This window comes from Candidozyma pseudohaemuli, assembly GCF_003013735.1.
Source record: "Candidozyma pseudohaemuli strain B12108 chromosome Unknown scaffold00015, whole genome shotgun sequence".
In the NCBI taxonomy this organism is placed as follows: Eukaryota; Fungi; Ascomycota; class Pichiomycetes; order Serinales; family Metschnikowiaceae; genus Candidozyma; species Candidozyma pseudohaemuli.
In genome coordinates this window covers 83,662-105,984 of record NW_020194449.1, presented here as the reverse complement: position 1 = coordinate 105,984, position 22,323 = coordinate 83,662, and the positions used below count along the sequence as shown (strand labels likewise).

The window sequence follows — 22,323 nt, the reverse complement described above, 5'->3', positions numbered from 1 at the left end:
GTCTGGAACCTCCCTCACTTAATCCAGATAGCGGGCGAAACAAGGCAGCGTTTCACAGTTGGTGAAGGCTGTTTCAAGTGCCCCACTGGTGTTTCAGGAATTCTCATGCTGACAACGTGTTTCGACAGTTTCTACAGTGTCGATTCACATCGCTGTAGGCTGCTTCCCCAGCCTAATAGCCTTTCTGGTCCGCCAGACGCCCTAGGGCATTTTTAGATGACAATACACATGCACTGGATGTGCAAAGATAGATTTCAAAACTCGGCTGTAGGCACAAAACGAAATTTTGACGTCAAAAAAACCGATCTACCGACCTGTCACTTTGACAAACTGTCACTTAATCTTCCATCGACACTCAAAACCCGTTCCTGACGGCTGCCCGGCTATCTCTACAAACCCAAACAGCCGCCTGAGCAAAGGAAGATCTTCGCCAACAAACAGAAAGTTTAGACGGCGACAGAGCACCCACAAAAATTACAATCATGCCCGAGCTTATTGGACTGGGGCAGATTTGCGTTCCCCAGAGAAGCCACATTGGCAGAATTGGCCATGCTACGTCTGACTTGACTAGCGGGTCGTTTCCATTCCTGGGCAGCTCGAGACGATGCACAGAAATGCCCGTACAATGAGGAGAATTCCAGCGTGACGCAGAGAACTGACGAGACGGACGAATGGCGTTTCCAGAACCGTCACAACCGTGGTTCCAGAAGAAACGCTGGAACGACGGCTCTAAATCAGACTCTCGTTTAGCAACCCTGCTTTGTGGAGAAGGCCTAAAGTTAGTTTCACAAAGGTCTCGTCCAAAAAGCAAAATCTCAGCCAAACCTCCCCACGCAACCTCCCACCACCCAAACAGAACCACAAAAACAACACCGCAAGCCAGCCCGCTGTCGACAGAAGCCTCAGTAGCAAAAACAAGGCGGAAGCGCCCCGCCCGTTCCGTGCCTAGAGCTCCAGAAACACCTTATCATGGACTTATCACTGTAGAATGGGTTAATCCAAAGGCGCCAGGTAGGCAAGCGCCCGGCTGTAGACGCCATGCTGGCTTCCGGAAGCCCTGAAAAACCACCCTAAAAACCCTCATGCCGACGCCGAAGGCCGCCAGGATCGGCTTCAGGGTCGGTACTCCGATGCAAGTAAGGGTTTTGGCGAGCTAAGAATAAGCGGCATACAGCCCTTTTTACAGAAAGCCGGGGGTAAGCAAACTGTACGGCTGGTAAAAATGTCTCAAGTTTTCTTGTTTGCTGGGCCCCTCCACCCCTGGGAGCAATGTGCTGGTGATTGGATGGATAAGAATGGCAATTTGGTACTGTCCAGTCAATTCCCTCCATTTTCTTCTCCCTCCCCAATTTGCCCAGAAACCAGACCACCCACGCCGTTGAAGGCGGCTATCGTGCTGAACAATAGCTCCGTTTGTCGACCCTAGTACCCTGGAAAACCGAAAATTAGCCGACACGCCTCGCTTCTATCCAGAGGGTGCAGCAAACAAGGCCATGCTGGAGGGGCTAAATTAGGAGGAGCCGCCTGGACCCAAGGGATTCTCGAAAAGGGAAATCACGATGCCTGGGGCGCCACGCTGCCAGGTGGGAGACATTTTCTGGGTGTGTTTTTGTTTTTTGGTTAAGGGTTCAGGCATGGCGTTAATCAGCAAACTAGCCGAGGAGGACCTGTTTTGTTATGCTGGGCGGTGTGTGCCGGAGCAGCGGGTGGGCTGGCGGCCGGCCGCTCGGGGCCGTCTACGAGGTTTTACGAACCATTGTGTTTTTTAGAAAGAAAAGTGGTGTGTTTTGGTGGAGTTGTAGGTTTTTGGAATCTAGCGTGGATAGGCCCGCTAAAACACCCGTACATCCCGTGGTGCACGGATCTTTACTCACTCTCACCTCACACAATATTTCTCTCTAGAGAGAGTGCACACCCGTGCACCATCAACACTCTGTTCCTACCGCACCAACCTCAACACCACCTGAACCCCAAAAACTCCACTTTGCCTGCACAGCACCCCCAATGTCCGCCGAACAACACACCTTGCGGGAAAGGCAAATATGTATGTTTCTATTAGGCCTCGGCCACGTGACTCAATTCCCCTCACCCCGCTAACAAAACCAGCCGCCCTAGAGCGAATGCTCCACCTCAACAAAGACGGCACTGCCGATCTCACGTTGGCCTCCAAATCGGAGGAAATCGTGTGGAAGGTGCTTGTGATGGATAAGAAGTCGCAGGCGGTGATTTCGTCTGTTTTGCGTGTCAACGATCTATTACGTTGTGGAATCACCGTCCATGCTTTGCTTTCAGGCTCTAGATCGCCATTGCCTGACGTGCCTGCTATTTACTTTGTGGAGCCTTCCGTGGAGAACGTGACCCAGATTATCCACGATTTGCAGAATGACACGTACGAGTCGTTTTACGTGAATTTCACCCTGACCATCAACAGAGAGCTTTTGGAGGAGTTTGCCAAGAAGGTCTCGCTCTGTGGCAAGGGCAACAAGATCAAGCAGGTCTACGACCAGTACCTCGACTTTATTGTGACGGAGCCCAACTTGTTTTCGCTCGATACGGCCAAAACGTTCACAAAATTCAATTCTCCTTCGACTTCAGAGGACAACATCCACAGACTCGCCAACACCATCGCCGACGGCCTTCTCGCCACGTTGGTGACCATGAACTGCGTGCCGATCATCAGGTGTCCGAAAAACGGACCAGCGGAGCTTGTGGCTACCCAGTTGGACATGAAGTTGCGTGACTACAACTCCAATTCTCGTGGAAGCGGCTCCCAGCTGCTCCAGCAGCGTCCTGTGTTGATTATCTTAGACAGAAACGTCGATTTGGCGTCGATGTTCTCCCACTCGTGGATCTACCAGTGCATGGTGAGCGACGTTTTCGAATTGCGCAGAAACACCATCAAGGTGGTCAAGTACGACGATAAGGACAACTCGCACGTGAAGAGCTATGATGTGGACCCCAAAGACTTCTTCTGGAACAAAAACTCGCAATTGCCTTTCCCCGACGTCGTTGAAAACGCAGACGTCGAGTTGAACTTGTACAAGAAAGACGCCCAGGAATTGACGAATAGAACCGGCATTTCTAGCATTAACGACATCAACCCAGACGCCAATGCCGACACTTCGCTCATCCAGCAAGCCGTCGAGGCCTTGCCTGAGCTCACCGCTAGAAAAACCACATTGGACATGCACATGGACGTCTTGGGCTCGCTTTTGAAGGAATTGGAGGCCCGTACGTTGGACAAGTTCTTTGAGATTGAGCAAGGTTTCCTGGACCCCAAGGTGCAGAGCGAGTTCCTCGAGCTTTTGAAGTCCGACTCCAAGAGAGACAACTCTCTCGATAAGTTGAGAACGTTCATTATCTTGAGTCTCTTGGCAGACTTGCCAGAGTCTTACTCCAAGCAGTGTGAGCAGACCTTGGCACAAAAGTATCCTCAGCTCGACATGAGCGCCGTCAAGTACGTCCGCAAGTTCAAGCAGATGACCAAGATGTCGCAGAATGTATCCTTGAACGAGCAGCTGAGTTTGAAACACAGCGTTGGTGACACCAACAACTCAGCTTTGTTCAACGGTCTTTCTTCCAAATTGTACGGCTTCACGGAAGGCAAGCTTTCCGGCGGTATTTCGTCGTTGGCCAGCGGTTTGAAGAAGCTCTTGCCAGAAAAGAAGAACTTGCCCATCACCAACATCGCAGAGGCCATCATGGATCCAGCCAACGCCTCAAACAACTCCATGCATATCACAGACGAATACTTGTACCTCGATCCCAAGTCACGAGGCGGCCATCTGAAGCCACCCAAGAGGCAGCTGTACGAAGAGGGCATTGTTTTTGTTGTTGGCGGTGGAAACTACTTGGAGTACCAGAACTTGTCTGAGTGGGCCAACGTGCCCGGCAGACCACACAAGGGCGTTGTCTACGGCAGCACGGATATTGTCACAGCCAAGGACTTTGTACAAGAGATACTGGAGCTTGGGAAATTGGATTAAGTCAGGGGAAAAACGGGAGTTGCAAGAACTACCTGAGCATATATTAGGCGCTCTAATATAACGAAGTGCACGTAAGCCTACACTGGCGTAGTAACGGTGTGTATTGTATCTGTCTTCGAAGGCACTGGGCCGACTCATATCTGCGTATATTACATTTTTTAGAGGTAGCCCTTGGTGGAGCCCAACACTTGCATGGAGCGGCGGGAGTCCAAGAACAAAAGCTCACACTCCTCGACGTCGGCGGCGATGATTTCGGACCGGTTCGCCGTTTTCGCCAAAATACCAGCAGGAGCCAACAATTGCAAAGCGTATCTCAAGGAACTGGCAGCGCCGTGCTCGGCCAACTTGGTCAAGGCGTCCGGAGCAAGCACGAGGTTTTCAAGCTGGGCACGTTTCGAAACAATGGTCTTGATTTCCTCCTGGTTGTAAGGAAGCGTCTTGACGATCAAAAGACGGTCGATCAAGTCCGGAGGACAGCCGTGCGGGTACTTGACGTCGTCGTCGGTGCCTCTGATGGTGGTCATGCCTCTGTTGGAGGCCAAAATCACCACTGGCGCAATCGAGCTCTCGAGCGCTCTGTTCAAGTATGTGAAGATCTCAATGTCCAACATGTTCACCTCGTCAATGAACAACACACCGGGGATGAGCTCGGCCACGCCCTGGTCAATGTACTTCAGCACGACCTTGTTGACCTCGGCACGCAACTTGTCGGTGATTTCCGTCTTCTTGGGCTTCAACAACTGGCCCATCATGGAGAGCACATCCTGACCGCCCTGCGGACGGGCGTTGGCCACGTCCAAATCGTGGAGCGTCACGTCCTGGACGATTTCTTTCTTTTTGTGCACCTCCCCCTTGGGCAAAGGCACGTACTCCTCGGCTTCAAGGTCGAATTCGGTGGCGTAGGCGTCAGAACGACCCACACGCTTCACAGCACCGGTGTTGGCTTCAACGTAAATAACGTCACCCACGACCACCCTCTCCTTCTGGATACTCTCGTAAATCAGCGGGTCCAAACGCAAGTTCTTGGTGCCCTTGGCCGTTTTCAAGCCCACGATAACGTGGGAAATGGTCTTTCCATAACCGCCCAACGGGTTCTCCGCCTCCTCGGGCGTCAACTCAATCACCTCACCTTCGTACACCTCCTTGGTCTCCTTGATCCGAAGCCCAATGGCCTTTCTGAAGTTCTCCATGAGCGCTGCTGTCTTCTTGACTTCAGCAGAGTACAACTCCGAACCGACAATCGGACAAAAGGGCACTTTGGGCCCGAGTTCCTGCGACACCGCCAACGCCAACGCGGTCTTTCCGCTGCCCGGAGCGCCTGCCAACAAAATGGCCTTTCCGCTCATCCGTTTCGTTTTGATCAAGTCAACCACAACTCCACACGCCTCTCTGGCCTGAGCTTGTCCGACAAAACCGCCATCAACGGGTTTCGCCACTCCGTGCTCGTCGAGGCCTAGACCCTTGATGTGCGTGTGCGTTGCCGTGCGCAGCGGCCCGGCCGCGTACTCCTTGACTTCGTTGATTTCAACCATGTTGATTGAAGAAATGGACTGCGATGGAGATGTAGTAGCTGGAGCGCACCCGTACACCAGCGGTGGTGGGTCAGTCAAAGCGGCTTTACCTTGATCAATTTGGCGATGTGTTTGGATTTAATTGAATAGCGTGGTTTGACTAAGGGGGTTTTGGGTTTTGTTTATGTGGTAGGCGTGTGGGGGATGGATAAGGTGTGGGTGCAAAATGGGACTGAGGATGGAAAGTGTGTGGTTGCGAAAAACGGTACCCTCTTCTTCATGATTCTATATTTCTGTATTTAGGGATTCAAAGTAACAATTCTGGTATAGTGTTTGCTGACAAAAGCAGAATTCAAACATTGAAGGCGAATCAAAGGTGGTTGTTGTTGGTTCCCTTGTAAGGCTCACTGTGAAGGTGGTACCCTCACTGCTATCACTCTGTATTATACTCCAATCCAAATCAAGATACTCAATTGAGAGAATCAATACAACACTTTTACCAAAAGGGACAAGCTTGACACTCTAGTCTGCGGTAATCATTTTTGGTAATGGTATTTGGTGGAAGCTTTTGCTAGTGGTTTTTGAATTGACATGTTCCTAGAATAAAGGCCATTTCACATGTCCACTTCTTTGTACTGCTGTAGACGTCATGGGGCCGAGTAAAGAGTTAGGAGCGACAGAATTTGGCCATTAAAAGTATAATTGTGGAAATTACATTTTGTGGATCCGAAAACCTGGGTATTGGGCTTTCATGAGAAACGTGCTCCATGTGATGTTCCGACATTCACGCTCCATTCAATGTTCCGCCATTTTTTTATCAAACTCACCCTACTTAAGCTTCTTCAAAACACGCTGACACGTTTTGACTAAGCAGCTCTTTCTAGCGATAAATACGAAGAGATCTGACGTCAAGTACTGTGCGCTCCATTTGCAGCCGAACTGGCAGGTCAAACATTTTTTAATTTTTTTCATCCAATTCGAAAAGCTGATTTAGGTTTCCCGTTGATCTTACTTTTCTCTTTTTGATATCAAGAAAAAATCTAAATCTTATAAAGCACGCCCATACCTCGCTTGTTATTACCCTTGGTTTAGTAATCCTCACAGCGGTTAACTCAAAGCATCGAAATCTTACCCTGCGTCTATTTTTTTTTTTTCTTCTTTTCCAAATAAGCTTTCTGTATAATTACCTACTAATCCCATCCCGAAACAAATTACCTTAAACTCCCGAAAAATGCAATTGATGCAAATTCTAGATCGGCCGACGCTCCAATTAAGGTAAGCCGTGGTGCCTCAATCCTGCCTGGGTCAAAAACAGGAAACACCCAGCGGGAAATTTTGAAGGTGTGAAAATTCAGAAAAGTGAATCCTTGAAATGGTCCAGACTGCCCGGTATCTTAAAGTTACATGAGTCCCCATTGTCATAGTGATAGGGGGAATCCAGAATATGAAAAAGGTAATGGAATCCGGAAATTCAGAAGTCAATTTCACGGTCCAGTGAAGAGGGGTTATTGACAACATAAATGGGCTTGTTTTCCCTTAAAACGGCCTAATGGGTTTTGGGGGCTGAAAATAAGTACTATAACGGCACCGTCAGATCTGCCTTTGGTAGGGCTGGATTTCCAGAAGTCCAAAACGGACCATTCCAACGAATCTCCTGAACCCCTTAATTACCCATAATTTTCGGAACTTATAGGACCCGAATGAGCTCAAGAAGGCTCACGAGGTCTACAGAATCCTTGTATCCCTCTTTTTCGTGATTTTCAAACCGGAGATGCTTCTGAACCCACAGAATCCAAACAAGGCAACAAAAATACCACCAGCCCACGCAAAGCAGGACCAATGTTTGCTCTACAATCACTCCGACGGTTGCACTAGTTCATAACCGTCTTGGCGGGGGTCGTTACACTAAGGATTGAAAAAAGGAGACATCCAGTGGATTGAAAGAGGGAGGGTCGGGTGGTTTTTTCAGAGCATGAAAAGACGGTAATTTAGACGAGGAAGATGAATTCAAAAACAGCTGCTATTGCATTTGTGGCGTTGTCAGGATGAAAATGCCTTTCTCGTTTGGGTGGATTAGGGTTATGGATAATCGGATAATAATTTCAGGAGGATAGCCCATTAAAATGACCAAATCCCTTTAATCAATCAGTTATTCCGATAAATAAACATAAAACAATAATTACTAACATCGTCGACGTTGTAGCACTGGTAACGTACGAAAACTCACCAATCAAAGCAATCCTGCTCAAAAAAAAAAAAAAAAAAAAAAAAAGGCCACAAAGACGGCCAACAGCTCATTTTGGCCCACAAGAAATTCTTTTAAGTTAAACTACAAACCTCGTCGCCTCCCGAACGACCTTGCAGGTGTAACACCTAAATTTCGAAAAAGAGCATCTTTGCATCGATGCATATGCTCCAAAGATGATGAAATTTGAGACAGGCATCTCACCAGAACCGCCCAAATTCACGTTGAAACGCCCAAAAATGCCCAATTTTGTGTCATTGCAACATTCCCTTCCACCACCAGCCAATCCGTAAAATCCACAAAATTCACCCATACAGCTTATCATCAAACCACTTCAAAACCCTGCACTACCGAGCTGCTTCACTAAAACCCCAGATTAGCCAGGATACAGCCTTGTGAGGGACAAACTCCAACGAAGTCTCTTTAGGTACCGAAGCATCCTGTCTCATCACCAAACGACTTTGCCGTCTTGCTGGACCCTGCTTAATCGAAGATGTAAACTATTCCTTTCTACATAACGTCGAAAGCCCCGGCTTTAGTGGAGAAGAGAAGCCTCCAACTAACCTGGCTAGAACTACCATGACGTTTCAACCGAGCTTGATTCCATCACTCTACCCGCATGTAGGCGCAAGGATGGGGGAGTAAAATAAGCTTCGGAAGCCATATCCGTGGCTCTTAGACGGACGCAATTTCAGAGAATCCAGGTTTGGGGGCTTTTTTTTTTTTTTTTTTTTTTTTTTCCTGATGCTTCTTTAATACTTTTTGGGCAAACCGCTATCAGCACGGTTCGTCTTTCTCACGCGTTTAAACGATATGAGCTCGAGGCGAACCCTTGCATCGACTCTACCAGTGCAGAAATATTATTCGGACCCCCGTTACAGATGAATTCTCGGCTTAAACGGCACACGAATCGAAATTAGCAAAAACGCCTTTTCCCATTCAATATCTAATTTTTATTTTTTTTCTTGGAGAAGTGTGGCTCTTTTTGCCGTCTTCGTAATTTCGCTGATCTTCTTCACACACGGATAAGCGACCCGGGTGACGCTAAAGCAGACGCAAAGGCTCCTCGTCACCCGCTAAAACGCACCCTTTGAGGTATTTGGCGAAAATATCGACATCCCAGAAAGCCCCCAAAATCCCCAAGGATGGGCGGAAGTCCGCAATGTGTGTCTTAAATAGAAGCTGCGGTATGCCGGTTTTGTCTTTATCTAGAATCGAAGCCTCTTCAACTTGCCTCGCTCACCTGTACTATGCATAGTAAGAGCTTTTGCTGGTCCAAATAAAAAAACGCACGTCCGTATCAATGCATGAGAATACCCAGGGCCCTCGGCGGCAGACTGGCATGTCGTTCGGGCATTTTTCTGGCTGGCTTATGAGAATGTGGGTTTTTTTAGGAGGACATTCTAAATTTGGTTTTGACAGATTCCTGAGCGGCTCAATCAATGAGATTGTTCTTTAGCAGCAGTGATTATGGGTCCTGCAGGACTTGTTCAATGCGCTGGTCGGAGATTGGAGAGCATGTGTATTCGAGAAGAGAGAGCCATTCGACGCACCATGCGCGACAAGACAAACACACATGACGCACTCTGCATTATCAGAGACGCACACTGCATAGCCGGTACCGCACAGCGGGTAAAGTTGCAGCCGGTCGCTTTGAGGGCGCGACATTAAGGTCTGCACATGACTCCCACAGCCTTTTCTCGTACTGCAGACAGCTATCAGGCCGCTCGCCTGCCACTATCCGAGTCCAAGCTTCAAACCAGTAACAATTGGATTTTTTTTTTAATGTAGAAAAGCCCGGGTGAATTAGGAAACGGTTAGTTGCTGCGGGAAACACCCACGCTACAAATTTTTTCCTCGATACAAAATCCGCCTTGTATTGTTTCATGCCCCTGGTCAATAGAGCATATAGCTGAAAACGCAAAACCTCATATCCTCTCCAAAACAAAAACGCTTATCGGGTACTTTTATCGCTTGTCACATCAACCTTAATATCATTGTTTCCCATGAGGCTGAAGATGAACTTTATACATAGCACTGCACACTTGTACCTTTCGCTAACTCTCGTCGGTTCTTTTGAGACATTGATCCTCCACCGATAATTTACACTTGCCTCAATTCGGTCATAACCGGATGGGTCGTTTCTTTTGATTCTGGCAACATGCATGGACTTGAGCTTCGAAACTCTCTTTTCGCATTTGAGCCATGGGGCGTGGTAGGAGCATTGGTCAGAGGGGTTTGCACCTTGATGATACATTGGGGGGCATGCATCCTTAATTTGCTGACTCCGATATTTTGACATTTTTTTTTTTTTTTTTGTAAATTGTCTGGAATTGTCTGTCTATCTCCGAGCAATGACAATTGCAACGATAGCAATATGTCTGTCAAGCCCATCAACGCATCAAACCTCAAAATGCGAATACGAGGACCCTGAGTCCAATTGCCTTTTGCGGTCAATGCAACTCCTCTCCAAGAGTATCTGCAAAATCCCTTCTGGGGTAACTCCCTATCCCTGGAAATGCAAATCTGTGCCATGACTGGAAGACCCCTTTTTTGTGGAACTTACTCTGCCTGTCTAGACCATTTCGTGGTACCTGTATTTGTCTGGAGCTCTGACACCAGAGTCAGTAGCCCATGATCTCCCTAAATAACAGTCGGAGCGCTTATTGACTAATCCGTAGAAGGTCATGCAACAAACATAGCCACGGACTTGGACTCAGGGGTATATGCAAAAAAGTTTAATCATCCTCGGGAAGCTCAAACTCGTCGTTGGGTTCCTTGGGCTCTTGATTCTCAGACCATTGCGTGACATCGTCAATGTAGCTGAGAATGGTGGCCACAGACGTGGTGTCTTTTGAACATGTAAGAGGAAGAAACTGTACCATGCCAAAATCGTCCACAAGCTGTGCAATGCTCTTATTAAGACGAGCGAACCGAGGATTAAGCTGTTTGTCCGCGTCCTTCTCCAACACAAGCGGGTCTGGGTTCAAAAATTGTTTAAGCTGTTTCTTTGAGACTTCATCCTTGATGAGGTCGATCTTTGACAAGATATTGATGTGTGGCAATTCAAGCAAAATCATCGCCGACATTGCACTTAGAGCGCCACTGAAGAACTTGGATCTGTCAATGACAAATGGCGCTTCCAATAAGTATGTGGCACACAAATTGAAGTTCAATGTTGTCTGTAAATGACGCACAATCGTCGGCAAGACGGGCACATGCGTATAGAGCTCGATCTGACCGGGACAGTCAAAGATCAAGTACTCGTCGTTGTAATCTCCAATCTCCTCATCGAGCCAGTCCAAGTTATTTAAAAGATACTCGAAGCAAAACACCAACGCACCGTTAGGACCCATGCCCATTTCTTCCATGGCGTCATCCACGGAGATAAGGTCTCTGATATCGACCGTAAACTCGTATTCCGTGGGTTCTGCCGCAGGATCCAAATTCACTATATGGGCTCTTCTGCCAATTGATTGCATGTGGTAAATGATGGAATTGCAAAAAGTGGATTTTCCGGCGCCCGCAGGACCAAGTGCAAGAACTCCGATTCGGGACATGGTCAGGTTGTGGATTAATCTGTAGTTTTGTGGGGAATTGGAGATCTCAATGATGTATTATGTGATGGCTTGATGAGGTCGTGCGCGGTTCATAAGTGCACTAGCGGCACCAGCACAGGTCGTAGTCGTTTTCCATCTGTAAGCCAACGTCAATCTTGTACTTGGCAAAAACGTCCTGACACTGTTTTTTGAGCAGAGTTATGCTTTCTCCCCTGTAGACCTGTATGTGGATGTAGCCTTTAATCTGTTTTGAGTGGGATGGCCAGAAACGAACAGAAGTGAACGACTTTATGCCTTTGATGGTGGTGATGTCGTTCAAAGCATTTCTGACTGTTTGTTCTTTCTTTTCGCCAAGTTGGAGTAATAGTGATGAGCCTGTGGATTTGATGAGTGGCACAGCTGTAGAGAAGATCAATACAGCAATGATAATCGACGCCACAGGGTCGAAACCTTGCCATTTAAAGAGCGTCGTGAGAATTGTCGAAATAACCACTCCAACAGATCCCAACGTATCGGCAAGAATGTGAAGAAAAATTCCTCTCATATTGTCATTGACCTCTGGTTCGTCGTCTGCTTCTGCATGGCTGTGACCGTGGCTATGGGAGTGTGAATGAGAGTGTCCATGAGAATGTCCATGATCGTGGGAATGTCCTCCATGACTGTGGCCGTGATTGAAGGCAAAAATACCGACGATGTTCACCAAAAGACCAAGAATGGAGACGATAATAAGTTCTGTGGTTTGCTGGAGCGCCACAGGATGGAAGAGTCTGCCAATGGCTTCAAATATAATACTTCCACTGATACCCATGAGCAAAACGCCGTTGGTGAAACCCGCCAAAATCTCAAAATTCTGGAGTCCAAAAGGGTAGAGGCCGTTGGCGTTCACGGGGTTTTTCGAGAGCACTCCGGCTATCAAGCCCAATGCCAATGAGGCACAATCAAGCGCCATATGGAGAGAGTCGCTCAAAAGACCCAACGACTTCGATCTGAACGAGTACAAGAGCTGCACAAACATGAATGCCGTGTTGAGGAGAAGGAAATTGAAAATGGCACGGGTGTCGGAGTGGCTGAGGATCTCCGTGACAATGTGTGGTTGAGCTGTAGGAGTATCGGAAGGAAGAGCGGTGAATTCCTCCAGAAGATCGACTTTGATGCCCAATGGAAGCACCACCGACACGATAGCATCAAGAACGCCAAAGGGGCTCGTTCTAAGCACAAAAGTCTCCAAAGAGTAGGTGAAAACGGACACAACCACCATATTTGTAGGAGAACGCAACTTGGCCTCTGGAAGCAGCACCAAAAGCAAGCCGCCGGCGGCCAAGTTCATCAACAAAAACAAGTAGTTGAGCTGGGTGCCGTAGAGCACCAAAATGGACACGCCCGTGGCCGCAGCAGCACCAAAAAGCACCGCATAGTGCTTTGCAAAAGGATTGAAGTGTCTGAGCAAAGACTTGCGGAGAAGCACAAAAGAACCAATCAAGATGGCGTAACCCACGATGGTAGTCACGGCGGGACCGCTCCACGCGTCGTAAACAAACGCCAACGCCGTGTATGGCGTGTAAAACGAAAAGTACAAGCCCAAGTATAAAGTGGCCGTTCTGGACGCTGGAAGCACCGCTGACGCGGCGAAAAACGACGCAATTGCCGCCAAAGCGACCCAAAGCGTTTTGGAGGACCGGCTACTGTGGGCAGACAGCGCCTCCAGGTTGACCAAAAGGCCTCCACACGCCAGAAAGAAAAGCGCCTGGAAAATCAGCACCAAAACACGTAGAAACCAGCAAGAAGCCGTATGCGGCGCCTCGTGGGCCACCACAAGCCGTCCCGTAATGATAAGCACCGGGAACGCCGCCAAAACAGGCAAGGTGCTTTGGAAAGCTTCTGTTCTCGACTGGAACGGTCTTTCTGGTGACTTTGACGGGCTTGGCGTGGACCGATTTTGCTCAAATTTCGCAGGGAGCCCCAGCGGGATCGTGCCGAGCGGCGGACGTGTTTCGGGCGTCCCCCACGCCGGCGTTGGTGTGTTCATTCAAAGAAGGTGTAGTTGAGGTGGTGATATTTGGCTGGGGCTTATGGGCAGGACGTGTCTCGTGGGTGTATTCAAGGTGACGAGGTGGATTGATCAGGTTTTAATTGATTGTTTTTGGGGTTTTGGGAGGAGAGGTTTTGGATTTGGTTTTTGTTTTTGTAGATTTTGGGTGGGTTGCTGGGTTGCGTGTTGGAAATGGCTGCAAAATATCATGCTCACTGGAATGTGAAGATACACCGTGGAATGTGGCTATCTGGGGTGGGAGAGAGAGGAAAGGGTGTTTTTGGGAGATGTTGGAGGAGAATTACAGAAAGATAAAATAGAGTTCAGTTGATGTGACAGAAAGAAAGGTGTCGTCTAGCGCTGGATGCATGTGTAGAATCAGCCTCACTTCTATAATAAGAAGTCGACGAACAGTTGGAGGTTTTCGAGGATAGTTTAGAAATGGAGAAATGGAAAGTAACAGTTGCTCTGAAAATTTGTGATTTCCCGAATTGTGTCTGGGATGGTGAATGATATGTGAAACCTTGGTGGTGATCACACTGTTTCGATTTTGGGGCACTGGATGGAATTGAAAGATAGTTACAGCAGACTTAGAATTCCAGAAAACGAAACTCACTTGCTCAGACTAAGTATTTTGATATTTCACTGACGTCAAAGATTGTCGGCAAAATACTTGCCATTATACTCTTCCAACCAGACTTGAGGCGCTAAATGGGAGCTCAAAGCTTGTCGAGACAGAAAACGGAACAAGGAAGTTGAAAATTCCGGAGAAAAAAAAAAAGAGAGAAAACATCAAAAATAAAATTCGAAAAGGTATGACTTTTGTGGAAGATTCTTCATGCACACTTCTACGCTGTAGATGCACAGAACGGACCACTGGAACTCGTAGTATTCCAAAGCCAAGCACATTTGAAAATTTCATGAAGAACGTCTCAAAACATACAAGCATCAAGAAAAAATTCAATTGAGTGTAAACCTCACCAAATTGCCGTCAGACACATCTGTCCGATGGGTCGATGAATACAGGGAGACGGAAAACTGACCTGAGTGTCTCGTGAAATCGAGAATAATAAGACCTTTTTGGAGGTTATTCTATAGAATTGTCATTTTTCTTCTCTAATAAAGAGAAAGCAGTCAAAAAAATAAAAATGTTGCAAACTACCGTCTATCCTATACCAATAGCTAGTGCACCTTCGCTATGGGACCTGATTTCGCAGCCACCTGATACAACCACATACCACCAATTCCCCCGTACACTGAATCAAAAAGCATGAAAAGCTTATAATTTTCAAAGCCTCCATAATCCATTCACCCTAAATCCCCAAAATTCCAAATCCCTAACCAAATCCATTAAACCCTAACCTAATCCAGTTTACCCACCACTTCCTCATTTCGCAGCCATTCACCATACTCAAACAACCCCACCAAAATCAACGAAAACCACAAAAATCCACAATTCCAAAAACACCATCCCCAAAACCCACCCAAAATACCCCCATCCACGCCATCTCCCCCCAAAATCCACCCCTCCAGTCCAGGTCGTGTGCGCACCAGTGGCAACCACAGATCGCTCACCTCCACCTTAAACCTCCAACAACTAACCTACTACAAAAAACATGGCCACACTTGAGGAATTGGAGCAGGACGAGCTCATCGATCAAGAGATCGCGCTGTCGCTGACGCAAGACATTGCCAACAGAACAAAACTTCTCCACAACGACATTTCAGTGATGTTCTCAGAAAGCCAGAGACTCAGTCACGAAAAGGCTGTCATGGCTGAACGCATCAAGGACAACCAGGAGAAGATCAACAACAACAAACAGCTTCCGTACTTGGTGGGCAACGTGGTGGAGCTCTTGGATCTTAATGCCGAGAAGGAGGCGCTAGAACAGGGTGGGAACTTGGATGTGGATGCTGCTAGACTGGGCAAATCGGCCGTGATCAAGACCAGTACGCGGCAGACGATCTTTTTGCCGCTCATTGGGTTGGTGGATCCGGCAAACTTGAAGCCCAACGACTTGATTGGCGTCAACAAGGACTCGTACCTCATTTTGGACCTTTTACCTTCCGAGTACGACTCGAGAGTCAAGGCCATGGAGGTCGACGAGAAGCCCACGGAGGACTACTCCGACATTGGTGGCTTGGACAAGCAGATCGAGGAGTTGATCGAGGCCGTGGTGTTGCCCATGAAGCAGGCTGAGAAGTTCAAGGCCTTGGGCGTGAAACCACCCAAAGGTGCGTTGATGTACGGCCCTCCCGGTACCGGTAAGACGCTTCTTGCGCGTGCCTGTGCCGCCCAGTCGGGCGCTACGTTCTTGAAGTTGGCTGCTCCGCAATTGGTGCAGATGTTCATTGGTGACGGTGCCAAGTTGGTGAGAGATGCGTTCGCCTTGGCCAAGGAGAAGGCGCCTACGATTATCTTCATCGACGAGTTGGATGCCATTGGAACCAAGCGTTTCGACTCGGACAAGTCCGGTGACCGTGAGGTGCAGCGTACCATGTTGGAGCTCTTGAACCAGTTGGACGGTTTCGGCTCCGACGACAGAGTCAAGGTGCTTGCCGCCACCAACAGAGTCGACACATTGGACCCTGCGTTGTTGCGTTCGGGCCGTTTGGACCGTAAGATCGAGTTCCCCTTGCCCTCCGAGGAGGCCCGTGAGTCTGTGCTCAAGATCCACGCCAGAAAGCTCAACTGCGACCACAACCTGATCAACTGGCGTGAATTGGCCCGTTCGACCGACGAGTTCAACGGTGCCCAGCTCAAGGCCGTCACCGTCGAGGCCGGCATGATCGCCTTGAGAAACGGCAAGTCTGTCATCAAGCACGAGGACTTTGTCGAGGCCATTGGCGAGGTCCAGGCCCGTAAGTCCAAGCTGGTCAACTTCTACGCATAAAACAGGGGGAATTCGTTCGTCATCCATACATTAACTATTTGGGGACCTTCTTGAGCTCCTCACGGAGCTTGTCGGTGAAGTCGTCCTTGGCGTCGTCGTCATCCCAGTCCTCCTCCCAGAGGTTGGCTGAGTTGAGCTGAGGGTTGGGCTCCGAGCTCCACTGCGAGTCTTCGGGGAAGTCCTCAAACTCGTCGTCCTCCTCGAGTGTTTTGATGATCTTTCCTTCTTCTGTGGTGGACATGCTGGTGGTGCTACCGCGCTGACAAGCGTTTAGCTCTTGCCACCTGGTGCGCGCACGACCGGGGTAGCCATGAGCACATCAGCAGAAAGCTCTGGAAGAAGACGAAAATTGTCAATTGCCAAGGAGGTTTTGCCAAGTGATGGGATCCCTTCGATTGATCTTTGCTTGAGCGATATTCGCAGAAGTTGTCGTTGCTTGCTGTGTGAGCAGCGGTAGCTAGAAATGGCTGCGAAACGAGTGAGAGGTGGTCCGTTGCCCTAAATAGTGCAAAAACATCATTCATGATGGGAGTGTAGGTGTAGGAGGTACAATTGCAATTTGACAATTTGTCAGTTTGCTGAAGATCTTGATTGTGGCTTTTTGTGGTATGATGAAAACTAGGTATAAATCAATGAGGCAGTGATAGAGGACATGGGTTACATGATCTAGAGAGGTCTTGTCAACTTAAATCTTTTTTTATTGTTTTGTTGAATTTCTCACAATTTCTACTTATAAATGGGAATTGAGATATAAGAGGTATTTTTTGGTAACGACTGCCCATGAGGTAATCCAAGGCTTTTCACCATAATCCATCCATTCCCCACCATATAGAGAAAAGGGTTACTTTCACGAACCTCGTGATTTTCACAATTCCATACTTCCAAATACACAAATATAAGAAAATAACGCAAAACCAGAATATGAGTCAGAATTCCATTTCACAGTACGACATAGTCCACTGAAAGAGGGTCCATCTCAGCTACCAAAGCCCGCCAACAAAAAAGCAATTGAACCCCCAAATGAACCCAATCCTATAAAAGCCGACCCATTCCCCAATTATTCAAAAAAATCTTACTTTTTTACTCCTCTTCCTTCATCTTTGGTCCACCCCACAGAAATGACTAAACGTGCATGCGAACCCTAATTCACCCTAACCACACAATCGCCACCCCCGAACTTCAAAAACATCAAGCAATCGAAAAAAAAAAGAAGATTAAATAAAAAAGAGGAAAAATAACAACCACCTCAAAAATATCAAACCCCTTACCGAAAAAACCCCCATAAACTTCGTCCCACCAGGCCGCCTCCTGCACTTCCTCATCATCATCATCGCAAAATTTCCAGATCAACTCCCACCATGAAAGACGTTGTCGTGGATGTGGCGCCCAAATGCATCAAGGGCCTCGAATTCAGTGCTCTTTCGGCGTCGGAGATCGTGGCCCAGTCCGAGGCCGAGGTCACCACTCGTGATCTCTACGACCTAGAAAAGGGCAGACAGGTGAAGGAAAACGGTGCTTTGGATACACGGATGGGTACTTCGCTGAACGCCGTGGAGTGTGCCACGTGTCACGGGAACTTGGCGTCTTGCCACGGCCACTTTGGCCATGTGCGTTTGGCGCTTCCTGTGTTTCATGTTGGTTTTTTCAAGCAGATCATCAGGGTGCTCCAGTGCATCTGTAAGCTGTGTGGGCTGGTTTTGTTGGACGAACACACGAAAAGGCGGTTTTTGGGCGAGTTGAGGAGACCCAACATCGACAATCTCCGCCGGATGAAGATCTTGGCCAAGGTCGTGGAGCAGTGCAAGAAACAGAGACGTTGTTTGGCGTGTAATCACGTTAACGGTGTGGTGAAGAAAGCAGCCAGTGGTGCCGGCCCAGCGGCTCTCAAGATCGTCCATGACACGTTTCGCTTTATCGGCAAGAAGCCCACGCCCGAGAAGGAGTTCTGGGAAAAGGAGTTTGACGAGGTTTTCATGAGAAACCCGGAACTCGAGAAATTCGCCAAAAGGGTCCATGAAGACTTGAACCCGCTCAAGGTTTTGAACCTCTTCAAGCAGATCTCGCCGCTCGACTGTGAGCTTTTCGGCATCGACGCCTCCCGAGGCGGCCGTCCGGAAACATACATCTGGAGGTACCTCCCTGCTCCTCCTGTTTGCATACGACCTTCAGTCATGATGGACGCCCAGCTGAACGAGGACGACTTGACGGTGAAATTGACCGAGATCGTGTGGACGTCGTCGCTCATCAAGGCGGGCATCGAAAAGGGCATTTCCATCAACAACATGATGGAGCAGTGGGACTATCTCCAGCTTTCGGTGGCCATGTACATCAACTCGGATGCGGCCAACCCGGCGCTTCTTCCGGGCAACATGGGCCTGGGGTCCAAGAGCTCGAAGCCGATCCGTGGTTTTTGCCAGAGATTGAAGGGTAAGCAGGGCCGGTTCCGTGGTAATCTTTCCGGTAAGCGAGTGGACTTTTCTGGTCGTACGGTGATTTCGCCTGATCCCAATTTGAAAATCGACGAAGTTGCCGTCCCCGACAGAGTGGCCAAGATCTTGACGTACCCGGAAAAATGTACCCGCTACAACCGCCAAAAACTCCAGAAATTGATCTTGAACGGTCCCAACGTGCATCCTGGCGCCAACTACGTTTTGAAGCAGAACGAGGCGGCCAAGCGGAATTTGAAATTCGGCGACCGGGTGAAACTCGCCAAAAACTTGAGAATCGGCGATGTCGTCGAACGTCACATTGAGGACGGCGATGTGGTGCTCTTCAACAGACAGCCTTCCTTGCACAGACTCTCCATTTTGTCCCACTACGCCAAAATCAGGCCCTGGCGAACCTTCAGACTCAACGAATGTGTGTGTACTCCGTACAATGCCGATTTCGACGGTGACGAGATGAATTTGCATGTTCCTCAGACCGAGGAGGCCCGAGCCGAGGCCATCAACCTTATGGGTGTGAAAAACAACCTTTTGACGCCCAAATCCGGTGAACCCATTATCGCTGCCACCCAGGATTTCATCACTGGATCGTACATTATCTCCCACAAGGACTCATTTTTTGATAGAGCCTCTTTGGTGCAGCTCTTGTCGATGATGTCCGATGCCGATTTGCAGTTTGACCTTCCTCCACCGGCCATCTTCAAGCCCGTGGCTCTTTGGACAGGAAAACAGGTGTTTTCGCTTTTGATCAAGCCCAACCGGAAGTCCAAGGTGGTGATCAACGTGGACGCCAAAAACAAGACCTTCCATCCGCCCGCCAAGGGCTTGCCCAGTGAAATGTCGCCCAACGACGGTTTTGTCGTCATCAGAGGATCCCAGATTTTGAGTGGTGTCATGGACAAATCCACCTTGGGTGACGGTAAGAAGCACTCGGTGTTTTACACGATTCTCCGTGACTACGGTCCCGACGAAGCCGCCGATGCCATGAACAGAATGGCCAAGCTCTGTGCCAGATTCTTGGGAAACCACGGTTTCTCCATTGGTATCAACGACGTCACGCCAGGTTACGAATTGAAGACCAAAAAAGAAGATATGGTTGAATCCGCATACGCCAAGTGTGACGAGCTCATTGATCTCTACAACAGAGGCAAGTTGGAGACACAGCCGGGCTGTAACGAGGAACAGACGCTTGAGGCGAAGATCTCTGGTTTGCTTTCCAAGGTTCGTGAAGAGGTTGGTGATGTTTGCATTCGAGAACTCGATTCGCTCAACTCGCCGTTGATCATGGCCACCTGTGGCTCCAAGGGTTCCACCTTGAACGTTTCCCAGATGGTGGCTGTTGTTGGACAGCAGATTATTTCCGGAAATCGTGTGCCCGATGGGTTCCAGGACAGATCGTTGCCTCATTTCACGAAAATGTCGAAAACGCCGCAGTCCAAGGGTTTCGTGAGAAACTCCTTCTTCAGCGGCTTGAGTCCTCCGGAGTTCTTGTTCCACGCCATTTCCGGAAGAGAAGGTTTGGTTGATACTGCCGTGAAAACCGCTGAAACAGGTTACATGTCCAGACGTCTCATGAAGTCGCTTGAGGATTTGTCTGCTTCCTACGATAACACCGTTCGTAACTCGTCCAATGGTATTGTTCAGTTCACGTATGGTGGAGACGGCTTGGATCCTTTGGATATGGAAGGTGACGCTCAGCCTGTCAACTTCAACAGACAGTGGGACCACGCTTTCAACGTGACGTTCCAGATCGCCGACAAGAGCTTGAAGCCGTACGAGATCATGGATGTCGTGGAAAAGGTGCTCCAGCCTTTGGAGCAGAAACTCGTCAGATACGACAATTTGGGCAAGTTGGTGGAAGGCGACATCGGCGACCGTGTGGAGTACATTGACCAGAAGGACGCCGAAAGGTCTTTCTACAGATCGCTCCGTGAGTACGTCTTCAAGAAGGCCTCTCAGCTTGCACAATTCAGAGAAAACAGACACCTCCGTCCGTACCTCACCAAACGGTCTGAGGACGACGAAATGGAGCTTGAGGAGGACGCCTCGTCCACCAACGCCGTGAACCAGTTGCTCAAAATCTCCGAAAAGTGTGTGGTGGAGTTTTTGAACCAGTGCTTCTACAAGTACAAGCGAGCCAAGGTGGAGCCTGGTACCGCTGTGGGAGCCATTGGAGCCCATTCTATCGGTGAGCCAGGTACCCAGATGACATTGAAGACTTTCCATTTTGCCGGTGTGGCGTCCATGAACGTCACGTTGGGTGTGCCTCGTATCAAGGAGATTATCAACGCCGCCAAGGTCATTTCTACTCCAATTATCAATTCTGTCTTGGTCAATGACGACGACGAGGTTGCTGCTCGTGTGGTAAAAGGCAGAATCGAAAAAACGTTGCTTCGTGACGTTGCCTTCTACATCGAGGACGTCTACAAGAACGACATGGCTTTCTTGTCGATCAAGATCGATTTGCGTACGATCGAGAAGCTCCAGTTGGAATTGACCTTGGAGAACATCCGCCAGGCCATCGCTGCCGCTCCAAGACTCAAGATCCTCAACAACGAAGTGTCCATCTACGGAAAGGACAGAATCAACGTTTTGGTGACCCACAAGGAACTGAAGCTGGAGAACTTGGCCAGCACGGCCCTGCTGGACTACAAGGCCTCCGACACCAACACATCGCTTTTCTTCAGAATGCAGCACCTCAAGCGTGCTCTTCCTGACGTGGTCATCAAGGGTCTCCCCAACATCTCGCGTGCGGTTATCAACATCCGTGACGACAGCAAGAAGGAGTTGTTGGTGGAGGGTTACGGTCTCAAACAGGTGATGTCGACTGACGGTGTCGTTGGCACGAAAACCACCACCAACCATATTTTGGAAGTGTACGAGACTCTCGGTATCGAGGCCGCCAGATCGTCCATCATTGGCGAAATCGACTACACCATGTCCAAGCACGGTATGAGTGTGGATCCCAGACATATCCAGCTTTTGGGAGATGTCATGACCTACAAGGGTGAGGTTTTGGGTATCACCAGATTCGGCTTGTCGAAGATGAGAGACTCGGTGTTGCAGCTTGCGTCGTTCGAGAAAACCACCGACCACTTGTTCGACGCTGCGTTTTTCATGAAGAACGACAAGATTGAGGGTGTTTCGGAGTGCATTATTTTGGGCCAGACCATGGGCATCGGTACGGGTGCGTTCAAGATGGTGAAGACGTCGAACTACGACGAATCCCGCATGAAGCGCAAGGAGACACTTTTTGAGTCTCTTTGTGAGGTGTCTGCCGAGGCGTAGGCATCTTGTAATATAGTATGGAAAAGGAGCAGAGCGGCACCTCTGCAATATAGGATAGTTAAGTTGGGTGTAGGCGTGGTTCACGGATGTGAAATCGAGATATGAAGAGGAGAAGTGGTCCTCTTTATTTGGTTTTCGTCATCGATTTTTTGTTAGATGAGATCTTAATGGATTAGTAGGACGAATATTAGGTATAATAAGCTGCATTAAGAGTATACTTTGACTTATCACACTGCTGATAAGACATTTTAAGGAACAAACTCCTGAATGATCTTCTTGATTTGAAGTGCCCTCCAATCTTTGGTTTTCTCCTTTGTATAATTGGCCTTGTAGCTATACATATGTAGTCTATATGTGCTATAGATG

The 22,323-nt window shown here is 48.7% G+C and overlaps 6 protein-coding genes across 6 annotated transcripts; 3 read left to right on the top strand and 3 right to left on the bottom strand.

The window, feature by feature from the left end:
• Positions 1 to 2,120: 2,120 nt before the first annotated feature.
• Positions 2,121 to 3,986, top strand: C7M61_004510 (syntaxin-binding protein; the record flags this gene model as incomplete). Its single annotated transcript, XM_024859830.1, has 1 exon — positions 2,121 to 3,986. The coding sequence occupies one exon, from the start codon at positions 2,121 to 2,123 to the stop codon at positions 3,984 to 3,986; it is 1,866 nt and encodes a 621-aa protein (XP_024711979.1).
• Positions 3,987 to 4,144: 158 nt separating this feature from the next.
• On the bottom strand, positions 4,145 to 5,518 carry C7M61_004509 (RuvB family ATP-dependent DNA helicase pontin; the record flags this gene model as incomplete). Its single annotated transcript, XM_024859829.1, has 1 exon — positions 4,145 to 5,518. One exon carries the CDS (start codon positions 5,516 to 5,518, stop codon positions 4,145 to 4,147), a length of 1,374 nt encoding a protein of 457 aa, XP_024711978.1.
• A 4,962-nt stretch (positions 5,519 to 10,480) lies between these two features.
• On the bottom strand, positions 10,481 to 11,302 carry C7M61_004508 (putative signal sequence-binding GTPase; the record flags this gene model as incomplete). Its single annotated transcript, XM_024859828.1, has 1 exon — positions 10,481 to 11,302. One exon carries the CDS (start codon positions 11,300 to 11,302, stop codon positions 10,481 to 10,483), a length of 822 nt encoding a protein of 273 aa, XP_024711977.1.
• A 100-nt stretch (positions 11,303 to 11,402) lies between these two features.
• On the bottom strand, positions 11,403 to 13,328 carry C7M61_004507 (metal cation transporter; the record flags this gene model as incomplete). The annotated part of the gene is made up of 1 exon (XM_024859827.1): positions 11,403 to 13,328. The coding sequence occupies one exon, from the start codon at positions 13,326 to 13,328 to the stop codon at positions 11,403 to 11,405; it is 1,926 nt and encodes a 641-aa protein (XP_024711976.1).
• Positions 13,329 to 14,947: 1,619 nt separating this feature from the next.
• RPT5 (proteasome regulatory particle base subunit) lies at positions 14,948 to 16,225 on the top strand (the record flags this gene model as incomplete). Its single annotated transcript, XM_024859826.1, has 1 exon — positions 14,948 to 16,225. One exon carries the CDS (start codon positions 14,948 to 14,950, stop codon positions 16,223 to 16,225), a length of 1,278 nt encoding a protein of 425 aa, XP_024711975.1.
• Positions 16,226 to 17,583: 1,358 nt separating this feature from the next.
• On the top strand, positions 17,584 to 21,957 carry C7M61_004505 (DNA-directed RNA polymerase III core subunit; the record flags this gene model as incomplete). The annotated part of the gene is made up of 1 exon (XM_024859825.1): positions 17,584 to 21,957. One exon carries the CDS (start codon positions 17,584 to 17,586, stop codon positions 21,955 to 21,957), a length of 4,374 nt encoding a protein of 1,457 aa, XP_024711974.1.
• Between the last annotated feature and the right edge of the window lie 366 nt (positions 21,958 to 22,323).